Below are 25,042 nucleotides of genomic sequence, written 5' to 3' on the forward strand. Positions count from 1 at the left end.
GTTCTGTGGATGACAAATGTCTGCCACATCACTCTATCTGTATGTGGTACCTTGGGGAGCACCATGACTCCGAAGAATGCAACTCCTGTCATCAACTTCGCCTGAAGGTAATGAGGGAACATCGAATGAAGCTCCTATCGGCATGGATGACGCTGTCTTCCAAGAATTCCCGTCGTCCTCGTACCCTTCGTGCTCCATGGACCTGCTATGGGGCCACTCCAGGAGCCCTTCCCATGGACTCTCTCTTTATGACATCCTGAGGTAAGTCACGACACAGGCATTTGAAGTCACAGCACCCTCACTTAGACACATAAAGCCTGTTCCCAATCTTCGGTTGAAGCGTCGGTGCACAGTTTCTACCTCATGCCTCCCAACACACCCTGGAGCCAGGGCAACTCTGACCCAGATGCGGAAAGATTACAAATCTCTTCATACTATGTTTGGGTCTTCACCTTCCCATGGAACACCCTGGTGCCCCTAGGAGGGCCATGGAGCTGTGACTGTGTCCACGCCGGCGGGTTCGCTTTCGGCCTCTGTTCGGCCTTCAGACATCAAATCCGTTTTGATGCCGGTGCACAACCCTTCGGGGTGTCCACCTTTGGCGCTTGGGTCTTATCAGCTGCTGGCGGTGCCAATTGACCCCTTGCCAATCCCTCTTTCCAAAGCCAAGGCATTGCCGCTTCTGCATCGGAAGACATTGAATGCGGCGCCGGTGGAGCTGCCTGTTTCAGGCACCTTTCCTTGGTTCTCTATGGTGCACCATCCTGTTTTTCCCTTCTGAGGAACACGATGACCTGCAGGTGATGGAGAGGATTTGGAGTTTCCTCACCCCGTCTCTGACACTGCACATCCTCCTATGGAGGACAGCTGGCTGACTGAGCTAGTGGCTTGGAGACTTCTCCAACCTCGGGCCTCTTTTACCCTCCTGGCCTTGCTACAGAGGCAAGCTTCTCTCTAGCTGACATACTCAGATGAGTTTCTTTCATTTTGGATATGACACTTCCTTCTGTAAAAATTACAACTGATCCCTTACTTGGCATCCTTCATCAAGGCTGAACAGGGGTAGAGCTGGTGCATCCTTTTAGTGAAGCTCTATTTGACTTTTAGTTTGGGGTTTGGGCTAAACCTGATACAGGGGATTGCTCTATTTCCCACAGACACTGTCTGGCTCGCGGTGATCTGGCCTGTCTCCTCTGCCATCCTACTCATCACAGTTGGTAAACGGCGTTTACTTAGCAGGCGTTACTTCGCATGCTGTTACTACGCGGACGTTAGTACGCACGCGTTGTTACTTAGAAAACCTTTACTACGCAAGTCGGAACAGCGACTTGCGTTAGGGGGGGGAAGGTGTTGGATTTAAAATCCAACACCTTCCCTAGTGTCCGCATAGACTGGAGTTGGAATAGTAAATTATACTATTCCAACATCCAGCACCCCCTACTGTAATTCGTTGTTCCGAATTGCGTAGGAAAGGAATGCGAACTAAAAACGCGGTCGTACTAACGGCCGCGTAGTAATGGCATGCGTACTAAACGCATGCAAAGTAACGTCATATATTCATCACAGTTATGTCGTACGGGCTGATTCGGCCACCCAAAATATTGACCCTCTTCCTACTGTCCCTCAGGACAGAGAGTCCAGAAGGCTAGAAAATTGTGGCAGGCATATTTTCTCACCTGCCAGTTCAGTACTGCGATCCCTAATACTTCTTGCGTCCTTGGATGCTTTTCCCATACATTGTGGGACTCGTTAGCACATCTGTTGCCCACCCTTTTGGTCGAGATCCAGAACGATCTTGCCCCGTTAATAAGCAATGGGCAACAAGTAGCTAAACTAATCATTCTATGTGGTATGGATACCACTGACTCTGCAATAGCGTCTTTAGTGGCTCTACATCAATGTGTCTGGTTGCACACCACTGAGTTTTCGGAGGCTGTTGAAAACATCTTGATTGACATGCCTTTTGATGGCGCCCATCTATTTAGCGCCATTGCAGACTCTGCATTATAGCGGTTTCAGGACAGCCGGGTGGTGAGGCCTCTTAATTCTGTTTACTCTCTGTGTCCTCCTTCCCAGCAGACTTCCTTCCCTAGTTTCCCACTAACTTAGGGGCATATTATCAAGACAGGCGATAAAATTATCGCCGCTTTAGCGGCAGAAAACTGCCGCTAAAACTGCGATAATGGGCATGATAATATGCTCTATGGACTATTGCCTAGTTCTCTGTTCCTCATGGAACATCTTCGGTATGCCTCATAGGCGTTCCTGGGTGTACTTATGGTATTTTAGAATCCCTTTTAGGGAATTTTCCTTTGTACACTGAAACATTTTGCACACGGCTTTCCGCCTTGCACTTACACCCTATTAGGGTGTTTCCCTTGTTCGGCTCCCTTCTATGGAGTATTCCTTCCGCTTTCTTATGCCATTAATCAGTGTTCCTGACATGATATTCTCTATCTAGCAATGTTTTGGGACGTGTGGTGTAGTTCCCTCCCTGCTGTGTCTTGTGCCCGATCTGTGCGTCTTACACTGATTAGCGGGCTGCTGTTGATATTCCAGACAGGATGGGCTGGCCGCTCCTTCTTGGGCGCCTGTGGTGCTTGTTTGTAAATTAAAAAAAATAATAAACAGGACTTTCTATGCATCAAATGTGCAACAATGCTATATCCATATATATGGTAAGGTATATTTGTATTTTCATTCGTGGAACTGGGACGACGTTTTCTTCTCCCCTTTTTCCTGCTGGTTTGTTTTAGGATTGTGGCAGTCGTTCTGACTTTCTGAGGCCAGCAATTCAAGAGGGCTTGCTCTCTTGTACCGCCGCCCTTGGAGTCCTTGGCTGCTTCATCCTTGGAGACCGATGTCTGTGGAGATCTACCTCGTTCCTTCTTGTTCCACTGCACCGCTCTTCAAGGTCAGCTATCACCAATACCTCTACCTGTCTAGCCCTTTATTCTTCAGCCCTCACCTTATATTACTTGGTCTGTGTGCTGGCTGTTGTTTAACTCTTCTAGCAAGGGTCTTTGGGGCATATTTACAAGGGGCTTTATCTCCGCTTTCTTGGCTTACAAAGCCAAAAAAGTGGAGATAAAACCAGCGCCCTATTTACAAGAGGGTGCTAACATGCATAATCGCATGTTAGCACCCTTTTTCCAAACGCCTCCCTTTGCATCTCTAATGAGATGCAAAGTGGGCGTCACTGGGTGTACCCCAGATGGATTACCTTGTAAATATCACTGATGTTTACATTGCGATATTTACAAGGCAGCCCACATGATTTTAGCACACATTAGATTTTGGCGAAAACGGCTGTTTTCGGAGAAATCTAACGTCTGCTAAAATCCTGATTTAGCCATCCCTAACATAGGGGGTGGATTATGCTGATACGACCCTGTGGGGCATATTATCAAGAAACGGCGCTAAAATTATCGCCGCTTTAGCGGCAGAAAACTGCTGCTAAAGCGGCGATAATGGGCTTGATAATATGCCTGAGAATCCCAATAGAAGCCCATGTTCTGGTGTCAACATTGGATTCTATTGGAATTCTCACGGGCATATTATCAAGCCCATTATCGCCGCTTTAGCTGCAGTTTTCTGCCGCTAAAGCGGCGATAATTTTAACGCGGTGCTTGATAATATGCCCCCAAGGGTCGTATCAGCAAGGTTATCGCCCTTTTGCAGGGTACTTCGCTGGAAGATCAGCGATGTTCCCTGCAAAAGGGCGATAACCTCGCTATCTCTGGAATTTTTATCGCCCTGGAGTAACGCGTTGTTAATAACGCGCTACCAGGGTGATAAATGCCAGAGATAGCCTGCGATAATATAATTATCGCTAAGCACGGCCAGCGATGATTATCGCTGGCCGTTGTTAATATGCCCCTTGGACCCTTTGTTTTCCTTTTCTTCTAGAGTGGTTCTTCAGGAACTGAGGGGAATATTAACAAGGGCCGACGATATGTATCGCAAAGAGGCTCGCCGGACATCTCTGGAATTTATCGCCCGGTTAGCGCGTTATCAACAACGCGCATTGCCGAGGCAATATAAAAATTCCAGAGATAGTGTGAATATCGCCGTTTTCCATGGTGGAAAACGGCGCTATCCTAGATGATAGGGCCTGTGGTCTTAGCCACAGAATCCACCCCCCATGTTAAGTATGCCTTAGTCAGGAATTTAACAGACGTTAAATTCCTGCGTTAAGGCATACTTTTCGCTACCCTTCCTTGTTAATATCGAGAAGTTGCCTTCGTGATATTTTCCCTGGTTGGTTTCACAGCCACGCCTGCGAAAACGGCTGCAAAAGCGCCGATAATTTTATAGCACCGCCTTGTTAATATGCCTCTGAGTACCTCTTCTCAACCATTCTTTTCTTCAAAGGTTTCTCTTTTTTCCTACACGAAACATATTTATGCGTCTAGCCCTTCAGGGTGTATTATCCTAGTTCTTCGATTTTGTGATCTCTCTTCTTGAGAGTCCTTCTCCCTTGTTGTGTCTTCAGTGGCGTGGCTTTTACCTTCATGATTCTGCGGAGTAACATAAATACTCCGCAACATTCCACGGAGTTTGGCCGACCCTTCTGCCTACTACTGGAAAGGACGAAGGGTGCATGCAGCAAAACATTCTCAGTTAGAAAATGTTAACATTTGGACGTCACACACCACTAGGTGGCACATTCATGCTACTTATGTGTGCAATTATGCTGTTTTAACAATCACGGGGCATATCAGCAACAACCGGCGATAATTATCGCTAAGCGCACTTAGCACTAGGATAATTATCGCCGGCTAGCGTGGATTTCTATCGCTGAGATAGCGTGCTATTAGCAACGCTTATCTCAAAAGCAATAAAAATCCTAGCCCTAATTGCCAAACGTGAGATTATCGCTGGAATCCCAGCGATAATCCCACGAAGTTTGGCGATAGTTTGCTGATAGGGCCTCACATACTTAGCCATGATATCCACCTTCCATACGAAATCATGGCTAAGTCAGTTTCAAAGCAGGCGTAAAGAAAGCAGCGATAACAGAGGTTATCGCTACTTTTCTTGTCGCTATGCTGCTTTGCGTGAGGCTTGATAATAGGAGAAATGTCGCTTAGCGACATTTCTCCCGTTATCCTGGGGAGGAACGCCCACTTTGCATCTCATTAGAGATGCTTAGAGATGCAAAGATGGGCGTTAGGAATTCAGGCGCCAAGGCAAGGTTTCACGCGATAGCGTGACCTTGCTGATATAGAGATAAAATTATCGCTGCTTTTCGGCCAAAAACGTCTGCCAAAGCGGCGATAATTTTATATCACTGCCTTGTAGATATGCTCCTCTATTAGTATAACCTTGATTGTAGTTCTTTTGGAACTACCAGACCCATTTGAAAGGCAGGCTCAAATTACTTAGGGGCATATTAACAAGAAACAGGGAAAATTAACGCTAAGGGCGCTTAGCGTTAATTTTTTTAACGCCCGCTATCACTGGATAATATCGCCTGGTTATCGCGTTATTAACAACGCTAACCACCTAGGTGATAAAAAATCCAGCGATAGCGGCATTTTGGGAGGTTATCGCTGGTAATGCAGCGATAAAACTACAAGGATAGGGATATCCTTGTTGATAGCCCATGGTGGATTTAGCCATGTAATCCACCTCCCATTGGATTACATGGCTAAATCTGAAAATTAGCAGACGTAAAAAAGCAGCGTTAACCGTGGTTAGCGCTGCTTTTTTTGTCTCTAACAGGGTTAGCGTGAAGCTTGATAATGGGAGAAATGTCGCTTAGCGACATTTCTCCTATTATTTTGCTCTGGAACGCCCACTGCGCATCTCATTAGAGATGCAAAGGGAAGCATAGTGAAAAAGGGTGCTAACATGCGATTTTGCATGTTAGCACCCTGTTGTTGATAGGGCGATATTTTTATCTCCGCTTCTTTGGCTTTTAAAGCCAAAAAAGCAGAGATAAAGCCCTTGTTAATATGCCCCCTAGCTTCTCCCAGGATTTTGACTAGTTTAGGCCGAAGCAGCGACTATCCGAAATCTCACACGGCACTTGGGGATGGGGAAGTCAGTGTAACTGCAGCCTCTTTATGATATCCCCGGAGAAAGAGGGCGAAGTTGACCCCCACCCCAACTCAGAGAAAAAACCCCGCCAGCGTGCTAAACATTGAGACTGCAAACATGTAAATTAAGCGGTGGGAGGGGCGGCAAAAGTAAAGTTGTGGCAGAAAAGTTGAGCAGACATTTGAAACATTGCCATTTTTGAAGACAAGTGGCGACTTTGCTTGATCACTATTGATACAACGTTTGTCCTGCCTTGTCATCATTCTCTAGAGCCGTAATCACAGCAAAGATGCACTGCACATTGTGTTTTCCCTATTCTTTTCTTATTTAGGGGCATATCAGCAACAACCGGCGATAATTATCACTAAGCGCACTTAGCGCTAGGATTATTATCGCCGGCTAGCGTGGATTTTTATCGCTGAGATAGCGTGCTATTAGCAACGCTTATCTCAAAAGCAATAAAAATCCTAGCGCTAACTGCCAAACGTGAGATTATCGCTGGAAACCCAGCGATAATCCCATGAAGTTTGCCGATAGCTTGCTGATAGGGCCTCACATACTTAGCCATGATATCCACCTTACATAGGATATCATGTCTAAGTCAGTTTCAAAGCAGGCATAAGGAAAGTAGCGATAACAGAAGTTATCGCTACCGCTACTTTTCTTGTCGCTATGCTGCTTCGCGTGAGGCTTGATAATAGGAGAAATGTCGCTTAGCGACATTTCTCCCGTTATCCTGGGGAGGAACGCCCACTTTGCATCTCATTAGAGATGCAAAGATGGGAGTTAGGAATTCAGGCGCCAAGGCAAGGCTTCACGCGGTAGCGTGACCTTGCTAATATAGCGATAAAATTATCGCCGCTTTTCGACGAAAGCGGCGATAATTTTATATCGCTGCCTTGTAGATATGCCCCTTAGTGCTGCTCCTAGACGTGGGTGACAGTGGGAATAAAGAATACATACAAGAACCCAACCTTCATATTCCCTGCTGCGGAAGGTTGCCTTTTCAGACTTGTGGCAGTAGGATGTGGGACATCTAAAGAAAGCTATGGGAGTGGTATGAAGCTTATTATAGCAGTGGAGTCTCAGCACACATGAAATCGTGAATGACAAAAGTGCTCCCACTCCCAAATTATTCATCTTTGTTTCCCCTTTTTTAAACTCTTAAGTGCCCCTCCAATGTTCTGTGAAATCTCTGTAGAAAGTGTGCGACACAGGAATGTGCAGATGCCCCAGCAATCAGTTCAAATAAAACCAGCTAGCTTACCGCTTGAGCTCTTGACGTGATTGTAATGATAGTTGAGTTTCAGAACTTTGCTGACCTATAGTTATTGGTTTGCCTTCAGGTGTGCTTTGGTATGTTATGTTAAGGCGATTTCTAAAGCGCGCGATTACCCAAAGGTGTCCTGGCGCTGGTTACTTCTCTTAAAGCTGGGCCAGGGGCAAGGCAGGTTATTTATCAAAAAGCCAGGTCTTTAAACCCTTTCTGAAACTTAGCAGATTGTTAGCATTTCTCAGATGGAATGGAAACCCATTCCAGGCCTTTGCGGCGCATAGGGTGAAGCTTCTGCCGCCCCAGTGGGCTTTTTTAGTTGAAGGGACAGCAGCCAGTTTTGCTTCTGACGAATGAAGCGTGCACGTTGGTTTGCACCATTGTAATTGCCTTTTGAAATTGTCAGGTCCTTCTCCATGCAGTGCTTTGAAAACAATGCATAGTGATTTAAACTGTACCCGGTTCCTCACCGGGAGCCAGTGCAGTTTTTTTTATCACATTAGAGATTGGGGAAAATTTGGGGGTACCCGTGAGGAGTCTGGCCGCGGCGTTCTGGAGCAGCTGAAGCTTGTGCAACAGCTTTTGTTGTATGTTCAAGTATAAACTGTTGCAGTAGTCCAGCCTCGATTAAACCAGGGCCGTTACCACTGTTTTGCGACATTCTAGCGGCAGAAGATTCAAGACCTTCTTCACTGTTCTTAAAACGTACCCTGTTTTAGAGACTACCACATTGACCTGGGCTCCCATGGAAAGTTTCTCGTCTAGCAGGATCCCCACATTTTTAACCTTATTTGATGGAATGGGGAGTGACCCAAGTGAAGCCGGCCATCATGAGGGGGTCCAGAAATTAGGGTCATTCCCAAACAGCATCACCTCGGTTTTGTCCGAGTTCAGCCTTAAGCAGTTACCTGCCATCCATCTTCCGACTTCTTCCATGCAGGACTGGAAGCGACTGACTATTCCGATTTCTTTGCCAGGTAGTAGAGATACCACAATTTGCGTATAATCTGCGTATGAGGTGATCCCAAACCCATGAGCACTGATAACCGGTGCCAGGGTTGAAACATATACATTAAAAAGTGTCGGGCTCAGGGAAGACCCCTGCGGGACACCGCATGGTAATGAAAAAGGTTTTGATTGAAACTTCCCCAAAGCTACTATCTGGCTTCTGTCAGAGAGAAATGAATTGAGCAGATCCCAAGCTTTGCTCTCTACACCGCATTCTCTGAGACGGTCCATCAACCTCCCATGATGGACCGTGTCAAATGCGGCTGAAAGATCTAGTAGGATCAGGGTTGCCCCACCTCCCTGGTCCACTGCTGATCTAATCTCATCTGTGGCCTTAATCAGGGGCAATTCCGTGCTGTGTCCCTCTCTGAAACCGTGTTGGGAGGGGTCCAACACTTGGGCTTCCTTCAGGAAGGCACTAAGTTGTCTATTTATCACCTTTTCTACCATCTTCGCGGGAAGAGGAAGGCGAGAAATCGGCCGAAAGTTATTGGGATCATTAGGATCAAGGCTGGGCTTCCTTAGAAGGGGTAATATGGAAGCCATCTTCCATTGTTTTGGAAACTGTCCACATTTGTACATAGTATTAAAGATGGATGTAAGAGATAGTGCGATAGGGACAGGGGCCAGTTTAATAACTTTTAGTGGGCATGGATCCAAAGGTGACCCAGATTTAACTCCTGTTAGGAGATCCAGCGTGTCCTGCACCGTCAGTGGGTTAAAGTCCTTCATGGCCCGCAAGGGGAGTTTTGAGTGTTCAGGATCAGTTGCATCTGTTGAACCACCCTTGTTTGGGTCACTGAGGACTGAAAATATGTTTGTTACTTTTGTTCGAAAGAACGTGGCAATCTCTTCACAGAGATCAGGGCTAGACTGGATAGTGGATCGCCTCAAAATGGCCAACTTGGAGAATGTTTGAAAAAGCTCTCTAGAGGAGTTCTTGGCTAATTCAATTTGAGTTGAATAATATTTCTGTTTGGCCAACCGAACCGCTTGCTTGTAGATTTGCAGGCTCGATTTATATAATGCCTTCTCTGTGGCGAGATATTCTTTCCTCCAATTACGCTCTAAGTGTTTGCAAGTACACTTTTGAGTTTTTATCTCTTCTGTATACCATGGGGCCGAGGGACGAGCTCTTTTCGGTATAAGTTTACGAGGAGCCAATTCATCGCACGCATGAGAGAGCCATCTATTATAGGAGGCCACTGCTTCTTCAATTTCCACCGTTACTTGGCTAGCTGAGGAGGTCAGGACTTCATGCAAAGTCCCCGCGTCTACCCTGTTCAAAGCTCTGGTTTCAATCTGTTTTCTGAAACCTCTGCTCCTTGTCTGTTGGATCTCCAAATTGAGGTCAAATAGAGCGACAGCATGATAAGACCAAACCAAGGGCAGTAGACCTACAGAAGACATCCCAGGGTGGTTGGAAAAAACGCCATCCAATGTGTGGCCAGCTAGGTGAGAGGGCCCTCGGACATATTGCTTGAAATCAGCAGTGTCCATCAAATCCAATAGCCTAGCTGTCTCAGGGTCACTAGGGAGTTCTAAATAAAAGTTGAAATCTCCCAAGATGGTATATGAGTCACACAGAAGGGCCTCTTCTAATATATTCCCCAAAGAAGGAAAGAAAGAATGTCTGGCTCCTGGTGGCCTGAATAGTAGCGTGCCCTTGAGGGAATGATGATATGTTAAACTAGGGTTAAAAGAAAGGGCTTCGCAGGCTGGGAAGCATACTGGTTTAAAAATCCCATGAATAGAATTATGGTAAATGATTGCCAGCCCACTTCCTTTCCGATTTGGCCTGTTGAGGACCTCGCACAGGAAACCTGGTGGAGACGCCTCGTCCGTCCACGTTTCGGTAATGAATGCTAGCTTTATATCATTGTCCTCCATCAGACTAGCACACTCTATACTATGTTTCACTAAGGACCTCGCGTTAATAAAGATGCAACTAATAGTTCTACCAGTTGGGCCGGCCCGTGTATTATGGGTATTCTTGGACTTAACCTACTGGTTGTTGGCTATTTCTACACTATGATACTATATGTGACATATTTGAAGTCCTATGTGCTTGCTATAAAAAGTAGTTGGACATTTTTTCGTCATCACATATGTAAATTAGCTAGCAGAAGCTTTTTAAATCCAATACAATCAGAGATTGATGTCCATGGGAGGGCCTTGTCCTATCCATGCACAGATTTGGGGTCGGACTTTAAAACAAGCATTTGCAATGCAATAGGTCTCGCATTTGCAAAAGTTTGAGCTATTGGCATTGTAAATGACAAACCTTTTATCTATGTGTTGGTTTTGAAACAGAAAAATAAATGGCATTGTAATTTACAATGCCAATAGCTTAAACTCTCGCATTGTAAATGACAATGCCTTTTACTTATGTTTTTAGAAAAAAAACATTTAAAAAACGCATTTTCATTTATAATACCAATAGCTCAGTAAGTTTATTTCTCGGAGGGCGAACCGGACTACAGGAGATCTGTGTGGGGAAGAGCGCGTCATGGGTTTTGGGGGTGGGGGACGGGAGTTGTGGTGCTTGCCACAGCTTGGAGCGTGGTTGGGCATACGAGGGGATCGTGTAGGCACTGTGAGGTTGGTTCTAGAGGGTAAGTGCAGGCAGGTTGCATGTTGCTACTCAGAGCCAACGCAGACAAGGTGCAGGTGCTGCTGAATGTGCCCTTGTGTCTGAAAAAGTCACCGGGCCCATTGCAGCACATGTGCATGGGGCCCAACTTCTTAGCACGGTGGACGCCGTCCACCCTAAGAAAAAGGTGAATGGAACGGTCTACCCTTCAATTGTGCCCTGTATAGAGGCTCCACGCACACATGTGTGCATACACACACACATGTACATACACACACACACATTGATGGAGTGATACATGCACAGAGTACTCGCGGACATGCGCCAGGCGGGTAGATGGGCGTATACCTGGTGCTCGCGGTGGATGCAAGCGTAAGATTTTGTTAGCGGTCTTGCAGATTAAATCCCTTTACAGGTTTAAAGTGGAGCATTCGTACCAGTTCAATCTTTGCCTTCCCACTAGGGCCCTCCAGACATGTCCCCGTGCACCCAGCCCAGCTGACCTCCACATGCACAGCACATACCAACAGTGACATACGGCTGTGGGTGAACGCTTGCATCACTCAGCCTCTAGCATTCAGCAGCCTGGGTCCTCTCCCACCAGTTGGACTGGACTGCCCTCGCACAGTGAGTAACAAAATGGTAATAGCTAAAAAATGTGTAAATGTGAAACCTATTGCATTGCATTTACACTAGTGTGAGCTATTGGCATTGTAAATGGTACTGGCTTTTATTAATGTGATTGTTTTTTAACAACATAAATATAATGCATTTTCAAAGCTAATAGCATAAACTCATGTAAATGTGATACATGTGTGGTAAAGAACCACCGAAGAACTTCAGGTAGGGTAGTAAATAAAAACTTGCCATTTAACAGATGCCACAAGCTGAAATATAGGTGTAGCTGCATACAGTTGTAGGGTATATTAACTCAATATGCAGACTAAACTTTAGAACACCTGGACACAGACAGGCATAGGTCTTAAAAGTTGGTTCTAAAAGGATATCCTAATGAGAACAACACAAAACCGACCAACAAAAGAGGAACTGACGTAGCTTGACAAGAATGGATGAATGAATGAGTGAGTGAACGAATTAATGAATGAAAGAATGAATAAATAAAGAACCTGTATAATGCAGCACTTTCATTCTATGGCATCTTGGTGCTTATTAGACAGGGAGGTTAAACGGCTCTCATGGGTGTTGCGTTTGCAAACGTGGCCATATTAAGAAGAGACAAAGAGGCAATAATAATAATAATAATACAGAGTTTTATAGAGCGCGAACAGCTACCTCACAAGGAGGTGTCCCGGCGCTAAACACAGGCAGAGAAACATATACCGAAATTCAGGTCAATTAACGAAGTTGGGTGAAGAGCCAAGTTTTCAGCATTGTTTTAAAGCGGGATTCAGAGGGGGCCTGTTGGAGTTCAGGGGGGAGTGAGTTCCAAAGCATCGCTACATTGGCCGAAAACGTTCTACCACCTTGGCGAGCCTTTTTTATTCGAGGGACAGCTAACTGGATACGGTCGTTGGAGCGAAGGGAGCGGGACTGCGTGTATCTTGTCAGCCGATCCCTCAAATATGTTGGGCACGAGCCAAACAAGGATCTGAAGGCTAACGTAAGTGCCTTGAATTTGATCCTATGGGCTACTGGAAGCCAATGAAGTGATGAAGATGCGGAGAGACAGAGTGCTTGAATGGAATATGCATTAGCAGTCTCGCAGCCGCATTTTGTACCACTTGCAAGCGTTGAATTAGATATTTGGGCAAACCCAGGAGCAGGCCATTCGCGTAATCCAATCTAGATGTGACTGTCGCATGGATTACCGTTTTCCTGCAGTTCACCGGAAGCAATCGCAAAATTTTGCGAAGATTCCTAAGTTTACCCAGTCAGCAACCCATCAGCTGATGTGTGTGCGAAACAAAGGACAAGCTGTTGTCCCAGCGCACTCCCAGATTTTTTGCCGAGGGACTGAGGGAAGGGGACGGGCCCATTTCCAACGGCCACCAGAGCTCAGCGGGGGGCGGAGTGCCTTTACCCAAGAAGAGCACTTCCGTTTTATCCGCATTGAGTTTTAATTTATTCGTATTCATCCACCGTGCCACATCATGGAGACAGCCTTTAAAACTTAACAGGGCTGCCTCTGACACCTCGGCATATGGAAACACAAGCTGGGTGTCATCGGCATAGGAAACTGCCTTGACCCCCCAGTTAGCAATAAGCGTAAAGAGTGGGGCCATATAGATATTGAATAATAGAGGACTGAGCGCCGAGCCCTGGGGTACACCACAGCATAACGGCTTAGGTATCGAGGAAGCGGTTCCTAGGGCCACCTTCTGGGTTCTCTGGGACAGGTATGAATGTAGCCAGTCCAGCGCTTGATCCTGTATGCCCACTTCTGCCAATCGCATCAGCAACCTTGCATGGTCGACAGTGTCAAAAGCAGCCGAAAGATCCAGGAGCACCAGCAGAGCTGAGTCTCCCGAATCTAACGACCATCGTATTGACTCTGCCACCTCGATCAGAGCTGTCTCTGTGCTAAAGCCGGGTCTAAAGCCTGACTGTGTCTCGTGGAGAATCTTGTTGTCTTCTATATATTTACTAAGCTGCCGCTGGATAACTTTCTCCAGCATCTTGCCTGGGGCAGCCAGTAAGGAGATAGGGCGAAGGTTGCTAAGATCCTTGGGATCTCCGTTAGGCTTTTTCTTTAGTGGGAGGAGGGTAGCATGTTTCCATATATCTGGGAAAACCCCTGAGGAGATGGACGTATTCCAAATGTGTTGTAGGGAAGGGGCCACAAAGTCCGCCATTGTGCACCACAATTTGGGGGGACAAGGGTCGTCCGGCGAGCCCGACTTGCAGCACCTTAATTCCTTCATGACCGCAGGCAGAGTTACTGGTTGAAAGCAGGCTAACTGACCGCTTGTCGACACTTTGACAAACTGATCCGTTTTCTCCGTTGTTACCACTGGGCCAAAAGAGTCGTAGACACACTTAATCTTCTCGTCAAAGAAGTCCGAGATTTTATTACAGAGAGTGACCGAAGGCGGTATCTCCCTTTCAATGCATCTAGGTTTGACAAAGGACTGAACCACCTTAAAGACTTCCTTGCTAGAGTGTTCTGCCTGTTCAATCGAAACTGCAAAAAACTGTTTTTTTGCCTTTCTGACAGCCTTCTGAAATTTATGGGAGGCCACCTTATATTGTGTTCGCTCCGGGGTCCCATACTTTACCCTCCACTGCCTCTCTAATCGTTTACATTTTGCCTTCTCAGTTCTAAGGTCCTGTGAGAACCATGGAGCAGAAGGCGAGTCCCTCTTGGACACAGCGCATTTAGCTGGCGCAATGGACGACATCATATTCCCAATCCAGTGATGAAACCTCAGAGCGTCAGTGTTGGCATTCAGAGTTAGCATGGGTTTGTTCTGCGCCAGCACTGGGCCCATAATGGTAGGGACTAGCTTCGACCATTGTCTTCTCATAAAAATTTGCTTGCTGGGCGGTGGTCTGTCAGCTGCCAGGTTTATTAAAAAAGGCATAAGCAGGTGGTCTGACCAAAATAATGGCAGGGTCTCTTCCATCGTCACCTTTTCAATATTAGAGAGGATAAGGTCGAGTGTGTGACCCGCTCTGTGTGTGGGGCCCTCATTGATTAAACTCAGATTGACGGCATTCAGAGTGGCCCTTAATATCTGAGCTTGAGCACAGTCCGATCTGTCCATATGGATGTTAAAATCCCCCACTACAAGGAAGTAGGGATGGAGGAGGGAACTCTGCACTATCATGTCCAACAGGGCAATAAGATCAGAATCATTCCCACCAGGAGGGCGGTAGATAACTAGCCCTGCTAAGGAGGTCTGAGAGCCCACCTGAATGCAGAAATGTAATCCCTCCATACCCGCAATCAGCGTGGGGGCAGAGGATGTTAATGTGAACTGTTCTTTGAATATAGCAGCTACCCCACCCCCTCTTTTTCCCCCCGCTCGGTTAGCGAGACACATTGTGTAGCCCAGGGGTACTGCCAGGGCTATTGCAGTCACATTGTCCTCACTAAGCCATGTTTCAGTCAGAAATAGGATATCCCAGTCATGACCATCCAGTAGCATCCAGATATCATTGGCATGCTTAGAGAGGGATCTGCAGTTCAGCAGCCCCGCTCTTAAACTTCTGTTATTGAGCGGTCTGGACTTACAGGGCCCTATCTCATCACCATTATCCCACACACCAAAGGATTTCCCACACGTCCCACAAACATGTACGAGGGGGAGAGATCTAAGGTCAAACCTGTGAGTGCAGTGCGCGGCGTCTGTGTTTAGCCTCCACAGATCATCTCGAGACCACACGATCCTTTCCCTGTCTGAACCTAGCAGGACTAAACAGTATTGTCTCTCTGCGCGCGTCCGCTGCGCGTTAGCCAGGACATCCGTTTTATGCGTGAGGAACTACAACAGCTAGAACGCTACCTGCCGTGCACCGGAAGTAACAAACTCCCTCCACATCAATCGGGACAACACCCGCGGTGGAACGGGGAGGAGCAGCCGGTCACGGCAAGTAATCCGAGCCGAATTCAAGTAAGTCTTTGTGCAAATAGCAATGTTAAAATACAAAGATGTGCAAATAACGCGTTTTAAACAAAAACATACATGGGCAAAAAGCACTGAGGAGGAACCCACTTTTAAAAATGCCAGCGGTGAGATATGGGTTATTTTAAAAAATGGGCTGAACACAAGTAAATTAAAATGGCTGACTAAAAGTACTGGCTCGGTCAACACAGGTCATCTAGCAGGACTAAACAGTATTGTCTCTCTGCGCGCGTCCGCTGCGCGTTAGCCAGGGCATCCGTTTTATGCGTGAGGAACTACAACAGCTAGAACGCTACCTGCCGTGCACCGGAAGTAACAAACTCCCTCCACATCAATCGGGACAACACCCGCGGTGGAACGGGGAGGAGCAGCCGGTCACTACAAGTAATCCGAGCCGAATTCAAGTAAGTCTTTGTGCAAATAGCAATGTTAAAATACAAAGATGTGCAAATAACGCGTTTTAAACAAAAACATACATGAGCAAAAAGCGCTGAGGAGGAACCCATAGCAACACAAGCAGATGACATCAGAGCTGTACTTCTTTGTGTTTTTAATGATAGGTAGTACTGTTACTCAACAGCACTGAGCCATTGAGCCCCCTTGTCTGCTCTTCATTCTTATTCATTCACTCTATAGTCCACATGGATGTAAAAAAAGGTACAGACCTGTATTTTGGAATTCGCAGCAAAGTGTATTCTGGGATTCATACATTATGCAGCAAGATTTGTAGTCATTTTTTCTTAAAACTTGAAAAAAGGGAGGTCATTGAGTAACCACTTCACTTGGGCACATCTCACTGCAGAGGGGGAGATTGCACTTTCACTCCATTAATCTGATCTTGTGGTTTGTGCAGATGGAGGCGAGGCCCCCTCCAGCGATGGGTGAGTCAGATAGGCCTCTGATTACACCGTCCAGCTGCCTTCTCTCGCGCCCATTCTCCCCACAAGCGCACATCTGCATCACAGCGCTGTTTTGTGTCTCGATTTAATAGGGGGGCACTTTTCAAAAGTATGTGGTGCAGAAACCGTCGTGCAAATGACCACATATTGTAGAAGGCCCCATTCTTGGAGTGCCTGGCCTCCATACCTGAGAGTGCGTCACAGCCAGGCTCGTGCCTCTGATATGACGCTTGCTGGGCTCGAGCACTGTCACAAAACACCTTCCGGATAATCCCCGAAATTTTTAGTAGCCCCTGCCCCCTCCCCTCCGAAATTTGGCTCTAGTTGCACCTCTGCCTGGCACCACCTGGATTTTAAGTATTCGATGCAATAAATTGTATGTTTTATGCAACTACGAGAAAAAAATACAGCTTGCTGCCCTTGAAAGAGTGTAAGATTGAGGCGCAGCCAGTCCTGTGCCCAGCTGGAAATCTGGATATTACTTGACAGTTCCCTTCTCAATGGCTGCTAGGGCTGGGGCCGAGCCAGTCAAATGTGTAAGTCACGGAGCTCTGAAGACATTGAATGGCTGATGGTTGGTAAGGTTAGGGCAAAGTCGGCCATGGTAATCTGAAAATTGTGTGATAGGCAACTGCCTCTGAAGGACTGGGTGCGCTGGAGATTCTGTGACATGCTGTCGGCTGGCAGGGCTGGGGTAGAGTCCGTCACATGTCAGTCTTACCAGGCTGTGGTGGTAACTCCTGCTCTCCCTACAGGTAAGCCAGGTTTCCTGCGCGGTCTGGTACCACCGTGAATGCAGGGGCCTATGCCTGTGCAGGGAGCTCTTCCTATGCAGATCTGTTTATGCAAGCGGAGGAAGGGTGGGGGGCGGAGGAAGGGTGGGGGGCGGGGGATTTTGGTGTACACAGCTAATAGACCAGCAGATGGCCCACAGTGTCAGCCTCCCATCCCCCGGCCACACCGAGGGCCGAGAGGCAGTCATCCTGCTTTTAAAATGGGGGTTAGTGACGACCTTAAGGGAGTGTCGGTGGTTATCTGCAATGCGAATGACCCCTCTGCTTCGACGGGCAAACCGCTGGAGGAGGGGTACACGCGTCCATACCACGATGGCTTATTCGAGAGACTTAATTGGTTTTGTACAGGGTCACATGCTTCCTTCTTGCATCTTTAGAGTGCTTTGATGCAGCACAGTACATACACAGAGGAGGCATCCTGCGTGTACCGGAAGGAAGATGAGCACACAAGGGGTCATTCGGGACAAAGCAGAATTCAATATACCAATAGCTCATGCCAATATATACAACAGGAAGAGCATTCAAGTGTCTAGTGGGGGATGTTCGAGGGACATGTATAAGAACCTAGAAATGATTGTATTGAAAACTGATATACATTTCATCTTCTATGATAAAAGCGGGAAGAAGGAATTGTGCATGAAATGTGTAATCATGTCCTTCTAGGAAGCAGTGCAAAGGTTCTATTTTTTTTATGGCACCTAGGTGCGACACGGAGCCAGGTTCTAGGCGCTGTCAGTCTTGGCAGATACGAGAAGTGACTGTGGGACCACGGGAGATAACGTGTTAACCACCGTGCAGGACAGATCGAAGTAGAGGTGGAGACCCTAACATGGTCATATCGGTGTGTATAGGGTGCACACATACTACATAATGCATACATATAACATGACAAGGCAGCAGAATTGGAATTAACCGCTTCCGAGCCGCAGCTGCCCCAGTAACAATCATCAGTACAAGTGATACCCTGCTCCCAAATACAAATCCCCCGCCTCCGTGAAGCGTGTGCCACAATAGCGACCATAACAACGGGCGTAAACCCCAGCACATGCGCAGAATACAAAAAAAAGCAGAATGCATGAGCACACTCAGAACCCTGAGTAAAGTACACGTCGACTACAACGCTATGTTCTTGACGTGCAGATAGTACACGAAGGGCATCGAGCACGCATCAAGTGTTGAATAAATGAAGAGCAGAGCGCACAGACAACACACAGCGCAAAAGAACAGTGTTTTGAAGCCGCGCGCACTAAGCCTTGCAATGCAGCTCTCTGAAATACCCATGAAGAAAAATAAGCCGTGCTGGAAGGGTTCACTGGCGTCAGATCACAGCACCGCTCCTGATCGGGGACAATAACGGCACTGATAGGACCCTTCATCCGTCTGTTGGACTCCGCTGAAGGCAAACACGGCCTCGCTTCCAGGGGGGTCCTTGTGACGGTACATGTTACTTTCTTTGTATAGAAAAAATCTTATATTCGGATACTCTGATGTACACTTTATGGTCAGACATCCTCCTCTGGTGACCACGCTCCCGGGGCTCAACATACAAAACAAAAATGTAAGAAACTAAACACCTTCTCCTATACAGTACACACATCAGCTTGTCTCAGCAATCGTCTCACGCGCAGCTTTTCCCTGAAACCTGAGTTGGGTCCGGCAGCAGGCAGAGTTTGTGACCGCAGCCTGAACCGTGCTCTGCTTGGCTTCACGAAGACATGCAGCTGCAGCCATGTAGATAGGAGCAGCGACGGCGCAGGGAGAGATTAGGTGCATGGCATGAAATGATTACAAAAGCCATTGAGAGTCTTTCGGGATACCAGGGGTTAATGGCATCGCAGCAGCGGCTTCAAAGCCTGCCTGCATTTTCATGCTTGAGGAGCGGAAAAGGGTAGAGATCAAAAAACAACGAAGTAGTGCTTACATTGAAAGATACCACTCTGCAGTGTAAGTTTACTGTAGTTGGTCGATGCTGCTTCCAGACTACATGGAAGTTACCTATCAGATCAACAGCCAACAGAAAGCAAGATAAGAACGGCAATGCCCCAGTTAAACGAATCGCAAGCGGTATGACAACTTACACAGAGTTTCACCCAACATACAGATTACTTTAGGTCTCGCTGAGACAGCTTTCCAACAAAACAGACCCAATCTATTAAGTACGCTGCCAAGGCAAGACCTAAAAAACTGCATACAGCTGTTGCAACACCATGAGTAACACAAGTCACACTCCATCCTACTAGAATTATTCTACAGGTTATCAAAACCAGGTTGCCACTACAAATTAACAGTTCTTTAAATCATATATAGGAATGAGAAGGTTTTTTCAGCAATTCAATACACGCACGATAACAACTCTCCAGATCACCCGTAAGGCAGGAGAGGCCTAAAATAAATGCAAATTAGAGATACCCACAAACAGCGGAGAAAAACATTACCAGCTGCCTGTGTGCCTTCACGAAAATCAACTTTCAATCCTGGGGAAAAATGCACACAGCTGGTCTATTTTATAAGTATATGCACATTTACCACACACATAATACAATATAGTGCTTCAGTAGCTCTCCCCCAAAACACTTTGCAGCTACCACTCACTAGCTCATGGTCCCATCCGGGACCGGGTTGGTCCGCAGCACGTAATGCATCCCACAGACCGCACTGATGTTACAGCCAGAGCTGCTTGCGTCCAAGCTGCCTGAGCCTTTGGGTTGAGAGACTGAGAACTAGGAGTTTCTGCTGGGTTGGTTGCTTGTTGTGGAGTAATGTCGGCCACTGGCTGGCTCCAACGTTCCGCCTTGGAAGGGAAAAGGAGCAAGGAAGCGTGCTGCCAGCATTTCCAGAACAGTTTAACGTGCTGCTCGCCGTCGCCTCCCGATTGGCTGTGAAGGATCTGGCTTTGTGATGCCACCGTCTACTATATCAGCGCTAATGTATGCTTGTACTGTAGAAAAGAACTTGGGACTGGAGCCAGGTCCTGGTAAACTCCACTACGCTGTGGTTGCAAAGTTTCTGCCAAACTCCACGTTTCCAAGTGGAGTGCCAGAAACTCAGCAAAGTCCACTGGTGGAGCAGAGGTTGACGCCCACCCCTAATACCGAATGCTTTTGTGCTCTCAGTACATACAATTCTGCTGGAATTTTTCCGGTCAATTTATACCGTTTTCTGTTTCGGGTCTCCTATAAAGACGCTCTATCCTGGATGGTCTTTGCTCCTAAGGTTGCGTGTGGCACTCCAGGGGCCAACGACTGACAAAAGAACTGCACCGCCAGCGGCACCGAGGCGGCCCGGTGCAGGAGGTAAAGTGGACATCACTGTCCCTGAGCTTCTCAGTGAAGAGCGTTGGTTTTGAAGCATGTGCAAGGTCAGGGGTCACCGGATCCCAATTTAGGATCGCTGGGGGACCGCTTTGGAGTATGGCGCCTACAGCAAAGAAAGCGGCATGTCCCGCAGCAGCAGAATCCCAGAGCCCGGAGTACCTGCCCTGCACTCAACTAACTCTGTCTCCAGTTAGCACCAGATTTGCTCAAACCAAAGACTAAACCGTCAGAGTCCAGACTCTGTGATTCTGTATCACTCTGCACCCGGTCACCACGGCCCGAGGTCGAGTGGCCCAATACTCCAAAGAGGTTCCCCCGGAAATCCTAAATTGGGATCCGGTGACTCCTGACTTCTGGCAAGCTTCGAAACTAAACCTGCAACCTTTACTTGAAGGGTCCCTCTGACTGCGACCAAAGGCGGTAAGACAACTGCTCCCTTGACCGAAGCGGCCCAGGAAGTCGAACCGCATCTGTCTGACTGACACCGGCCGCGACCAATCGCAGCCTAAGGAAACTGACACCTAAAACACCCAGCCCTCAACGCCTATTTGGCCTTGGGTGGCTCAACCGATAGTGTTCAAGCATCCTCCAAGATCCCCAGTCGCCTTCCCAGTCGTTGGTCGCCTCCAAGAAGTCCTCCCGACCTAGTCTGCAACTTTCTGAAACTAACGGTCTCTACTGAAAAGCCCAGAGACTGCGGCGTCCGCTATACCGCTTGAACCCAGCCATCTCAGTGTCACTGGTGGTGCAGTTCTTGTGTCGGTCATTGGCCCCTGCAGTGCTGACAGCAATCTTAGGAGCTTTGCTCTCACTCTCAAGTGGCCTGCTTGCCAACAGATGCCACCCAAAGGCCCCCTTAGTATGTTGGCTAACATTGGTCCCCTGCACTCTGCTGCCCTAGTGGCACTCGTGGTGTAACTAGAGTGTCCACTTGGACCTTGGGAAACTTTGGTACAAACCCCGAAACCTCAACCTCGTAAGTCCAATACTTGCCTTCGAGTTTTATAACCATTTTTCCTCCCACAGGGACTCATAGTATGAGATTTCAGGTCTAGAACATGTTCTATGTAGAACTACTAATGTATGAGGAAAAGTGAGCAATATTGTAAAGTAATCCGAAAGTAATCAAAGAGTATTTACTGTGTAACACCAAGTATTCTAAAAAGTGGTACCGACCTGTAACTGTTACAATTACAAGAGCAACTGAATTTTCTTGAACAGTCGTGCATTTGAAAGTACTCATTACCTACTGGTACCAAGTCCTGCTTGGTTCTAGAAATAAACATACCTAATTGGTCTGGATTCTGTCTCTGAGTGTGTGACATCAGCCTTGATTGAGTGAATGCAATAAATGTTTAATACACCCTCCTGATAAGCCAAACAGCTCGACCACACTACCACAAATAGAGCTGTTAGTGACTATCTAATTTAGCCTCTGCTATACCTCTGGGGGTCCCCTCGATTCTGTGCATACTATACCTTACTTTGGTACAGTATATGTAGTGCCAGCTTCCTACACTATCTTTAAAACCTGCTTCATATTGGAATATTCCTCCGGCTTGATATTGGGATACTCCTCCCGACAGTGCAGGTGCGTCTGTATTGAGAAAGAGATAGAGACAGAGCCATCTCTTTATTGGCACACTGTTTCTTTGGCCAGTTTCTGTAAGTGGCTCTGAATTTTTGATGCAGACTTAGTCACTGAAGAAACTGACAGTGCGTGGGGTAGGGGCATATATAGACTCTGTGATATCTGGTGTTCGAAGTCACAACGGAGTCACATGATGCCCTCTACTGACGTGTAGACGTATTGCTGAAAAATATTTCCGGATCCAGTCTGGTGACTGGGGAGAATTCAAAGTTAAGGAATCTGCAGCTATATCCTGTCTCCACCAGATAAGGCGTTACAGAAGGCAAGTAACTTGTTGTTTAAAAAGTATGTCAGAACAATTCCCTAAAAACCGTGACCGTCCAAGGAAAATCTGAGCCGTCTAGTCACCCTACATCGGAAACAAGCGAGGCAGTGAGTGAAACAAGGGAAGGAGACTGCTGAGAGGAATCAGACACTTCGCTTCTACCTTATGACTGTTTTTGGCTACAAATACAGATTTAACAAGCTAACTTGTCCATACTTGGTTGTGTGTTTATGTCACTTGGGAAAATGATATTATTGTTTTTTCAGATGTTTGAGCCACATATGCGTATAGAACGTTAGCTGAAGCTAAGGTGACCCAATGAATAGGTATATATGTTATTGTCTTTAGGGAGCTGTTTCACTCCTTTTGTAAATTACCTACTAAACTCTCTCCTTACTGTTTAAAGTATTTTTCAGCAATCAAACAACATAAAAACTCGAAAGAAGATGATTCCTGTCACAGAAGGGTAATGCTCAGCAGTTTCCCTCCGCCTGTTCCTTTTTCCTTCTGGATTTCTCTTGGAGTGTTTTGTTACGTGGAGCTCCAGAAATCTCAGTGGTTAAATCAGGTTATTATCTATCTCCAGGACTTCCCTGCAGAGGTACCTATGTTTTGAAATAGCCAAGCTCTTAGCCATTAATTATATTAAGAAATTCTTTTCTTGTAGTCACTAAATGTGAGTAAGAAGATGGAGTTGAGAAATGCAAAACAAGGACACAAAGGCAAAGGAGGCTGTCTCAATTTACTACCTGTTAACTTTCGCAGGGGAGCCTTTCTGGAGAACAATGAGCCAGCAAAAGACACAAGTGAACTCCCTAGCTTCAAAATGGCCCTCAGTCTCCTCTGCTTAACACTTATCAAACCACTACAAAGAACCCTGGAATGCCCAGTGTGAAAGCCCTGCAATTTACATCTTCTGTCTGAGCTCTTCCTCTAAATCACTCTTAAGTAACTCGTAAATGTACCAAATACAAATTGGATCTTCTGTGAGGCTATGGCACCTGTGCTGTACTTGCTACACTCACACATCCTCTACACTTGCCAAATGGTACGCACATGAGATATCCATGTGCCACATAGATAGGTGAAGAAACTGGTTGCAGAAAACTGTCAGACTAATTTGAAAAAGGTGAGAGAGGCCCGTAAGACTCCCAATGGCATGAACAAGTACAAATAGACTGATATGCCACTATATATGGTCTCATTGCCACCACTGTCAGCTCTCTACCATCTGACTAACCAACAGTTGCCACACTTGATAAGGATGCTACCCTTGGTCGGCCTTTATGATCCACAGAGAGGCTGTGGGTTTCAATCCATGTCACAAAAGAACAGCTAATACACACACAATTGTTGTTTATGCTGAATTAGGGGTCAAAAGTTTTATAGAACACGGACAAGACCAAAAAGGGTATCAGAGCGCTGTACAGAGTTAGCACCAGCAAGTATGCAAAACATAAACCAGGTAAGTGAAGTTACAATCTGTGGGAAAACATTCAAAATTAAAGGGTATAGTGTTTCGGAGGTGCCATAGAGCGCTCATAGTAAAACATCATACAATAGAAACGACCAAGATGTGTGATGTGCCACAAAGAGTTTAAACAGAATGATAACAGACCAATTCAGTTAAAGGAGCTATCTAGGACTTGAACAAAAAGAGGGCAAACACATATAATGGAATATCAGTGAAAATAATTCAAGGTTTTTGTTCTTGACAAAACACACGAGCATGATCAATGTGTTAACATTCGTTCATTAGTAGCCTTTTGACCAGTTTTTCGTGGATGGATTGGATCTGATCTCGGATGGGAGGGAATTCCAGATTCTCGGAGCAAGACCAGTGAATGCATTGTTGTATGATTTTTTCTTTTTGAATCTTGGAGGTTCTTCCATAAAATACAAACCATTTATACCTCCTTCCCCCCTACTCAGACTCCGCTCACCAAATCATCTGAATTAGGGCCCCAGTCCTTAGCCACACTCAAATCCCTCCCCCTTCTTGAACCCACCATGCTAGAATCCATTATGCATCAGGTGAAATCCGACTCCCCCAATGACCCGGCATCCCCAGTCACCGGCCACATCCTACCCACCATCCTTGATCTGCTTAATGCCTCTCTATCTGACGGCACTGTCCCGCTTCCCTGGAAGCGGGCCATGGTTAAAGCCCTCCTTAAAAAACCTAACTTAGATCAAGATAACCCCAGGAACTACCGACCAATCTCCCTGTTACCTTGGCTAAGTAAGATCCTTGAGAAACATGCCAACATAGTATTGGCAGATTTCCTAGAGTCCAACCACCTGCTTGACCCCACCCAGACGGGATTCTGTGCCATGCTTGGGACCGAAACTGCCTTAGTTGCAGTGACGGAGGAGGCCAGGAAAATCCTGGACCAAGGAGGCTCCGCAGCAATCATCCTCCTAGACCTAAGTGCCGCCTTCGACACTGTAAGCCACAACATCCTACTGCACCGACTTACCAGCTTAGGAGTCTCAGGAAAGGCAATTGCCTGGTTTGAATCCTTCCTTTCAGACCGCGCCTTCCAGGTTTTTGAGGGCGAATTCACCTCCCCAAGCAAGTCTCTTGGCTACGGTGTGCCGCAGGGCTCTTCTT

The 25,042-nt window shown here is 46.7% G+C and overlaps 1 protein-coding gene across 3 annotated transcripts in view; it reads right to left on the reverse strand.

The window, feature by feature from the left end:
- The window catches only part of LOC146857672 (uncharacterized), a 58,756-nt gene extending 40,189 nt beyond the window's left edge, over window positions 1-18,567 (reverse strand). Inside the window, exon 1 of one of the 3 annotated variants that reach the window (XR_014979941.1) lies at window positions 17,126-17,226. Coding sequence is in view for 2 of the 3 variants with exons in the window: in XM_085648251.1 (XP_085504377.1) it covers window positions 16,171-16,216 (46 nt within the window). In the remaining variant the exon portion in view is untranslated. Of the gene's footprint in view, window positions 1-16,170; window positions 16,712-17,125; window positions 17,227-18,475 lie in introns of those variants that run through there. The other 2 variants (XM_085648252.1, XM_085648251.1) reach the window with 2 other exon arrangements.
- Between the last annotated feature and the right edge of the window lie 6,475 nt (window positions 18,568-25,042).

Source organism: Triturus cristatus, chromosome 3_2, assembly GCF_964204655.1.
Source record: "Triturus cristatus chromosome 3_2, aTriCri1.1, whole genome shotgun sequence".
NCBI lineage: Eukaryota > Metazoa > Chordata > Amphibia > Caudata > Salamandridae > Triturus > Triturus cristatus.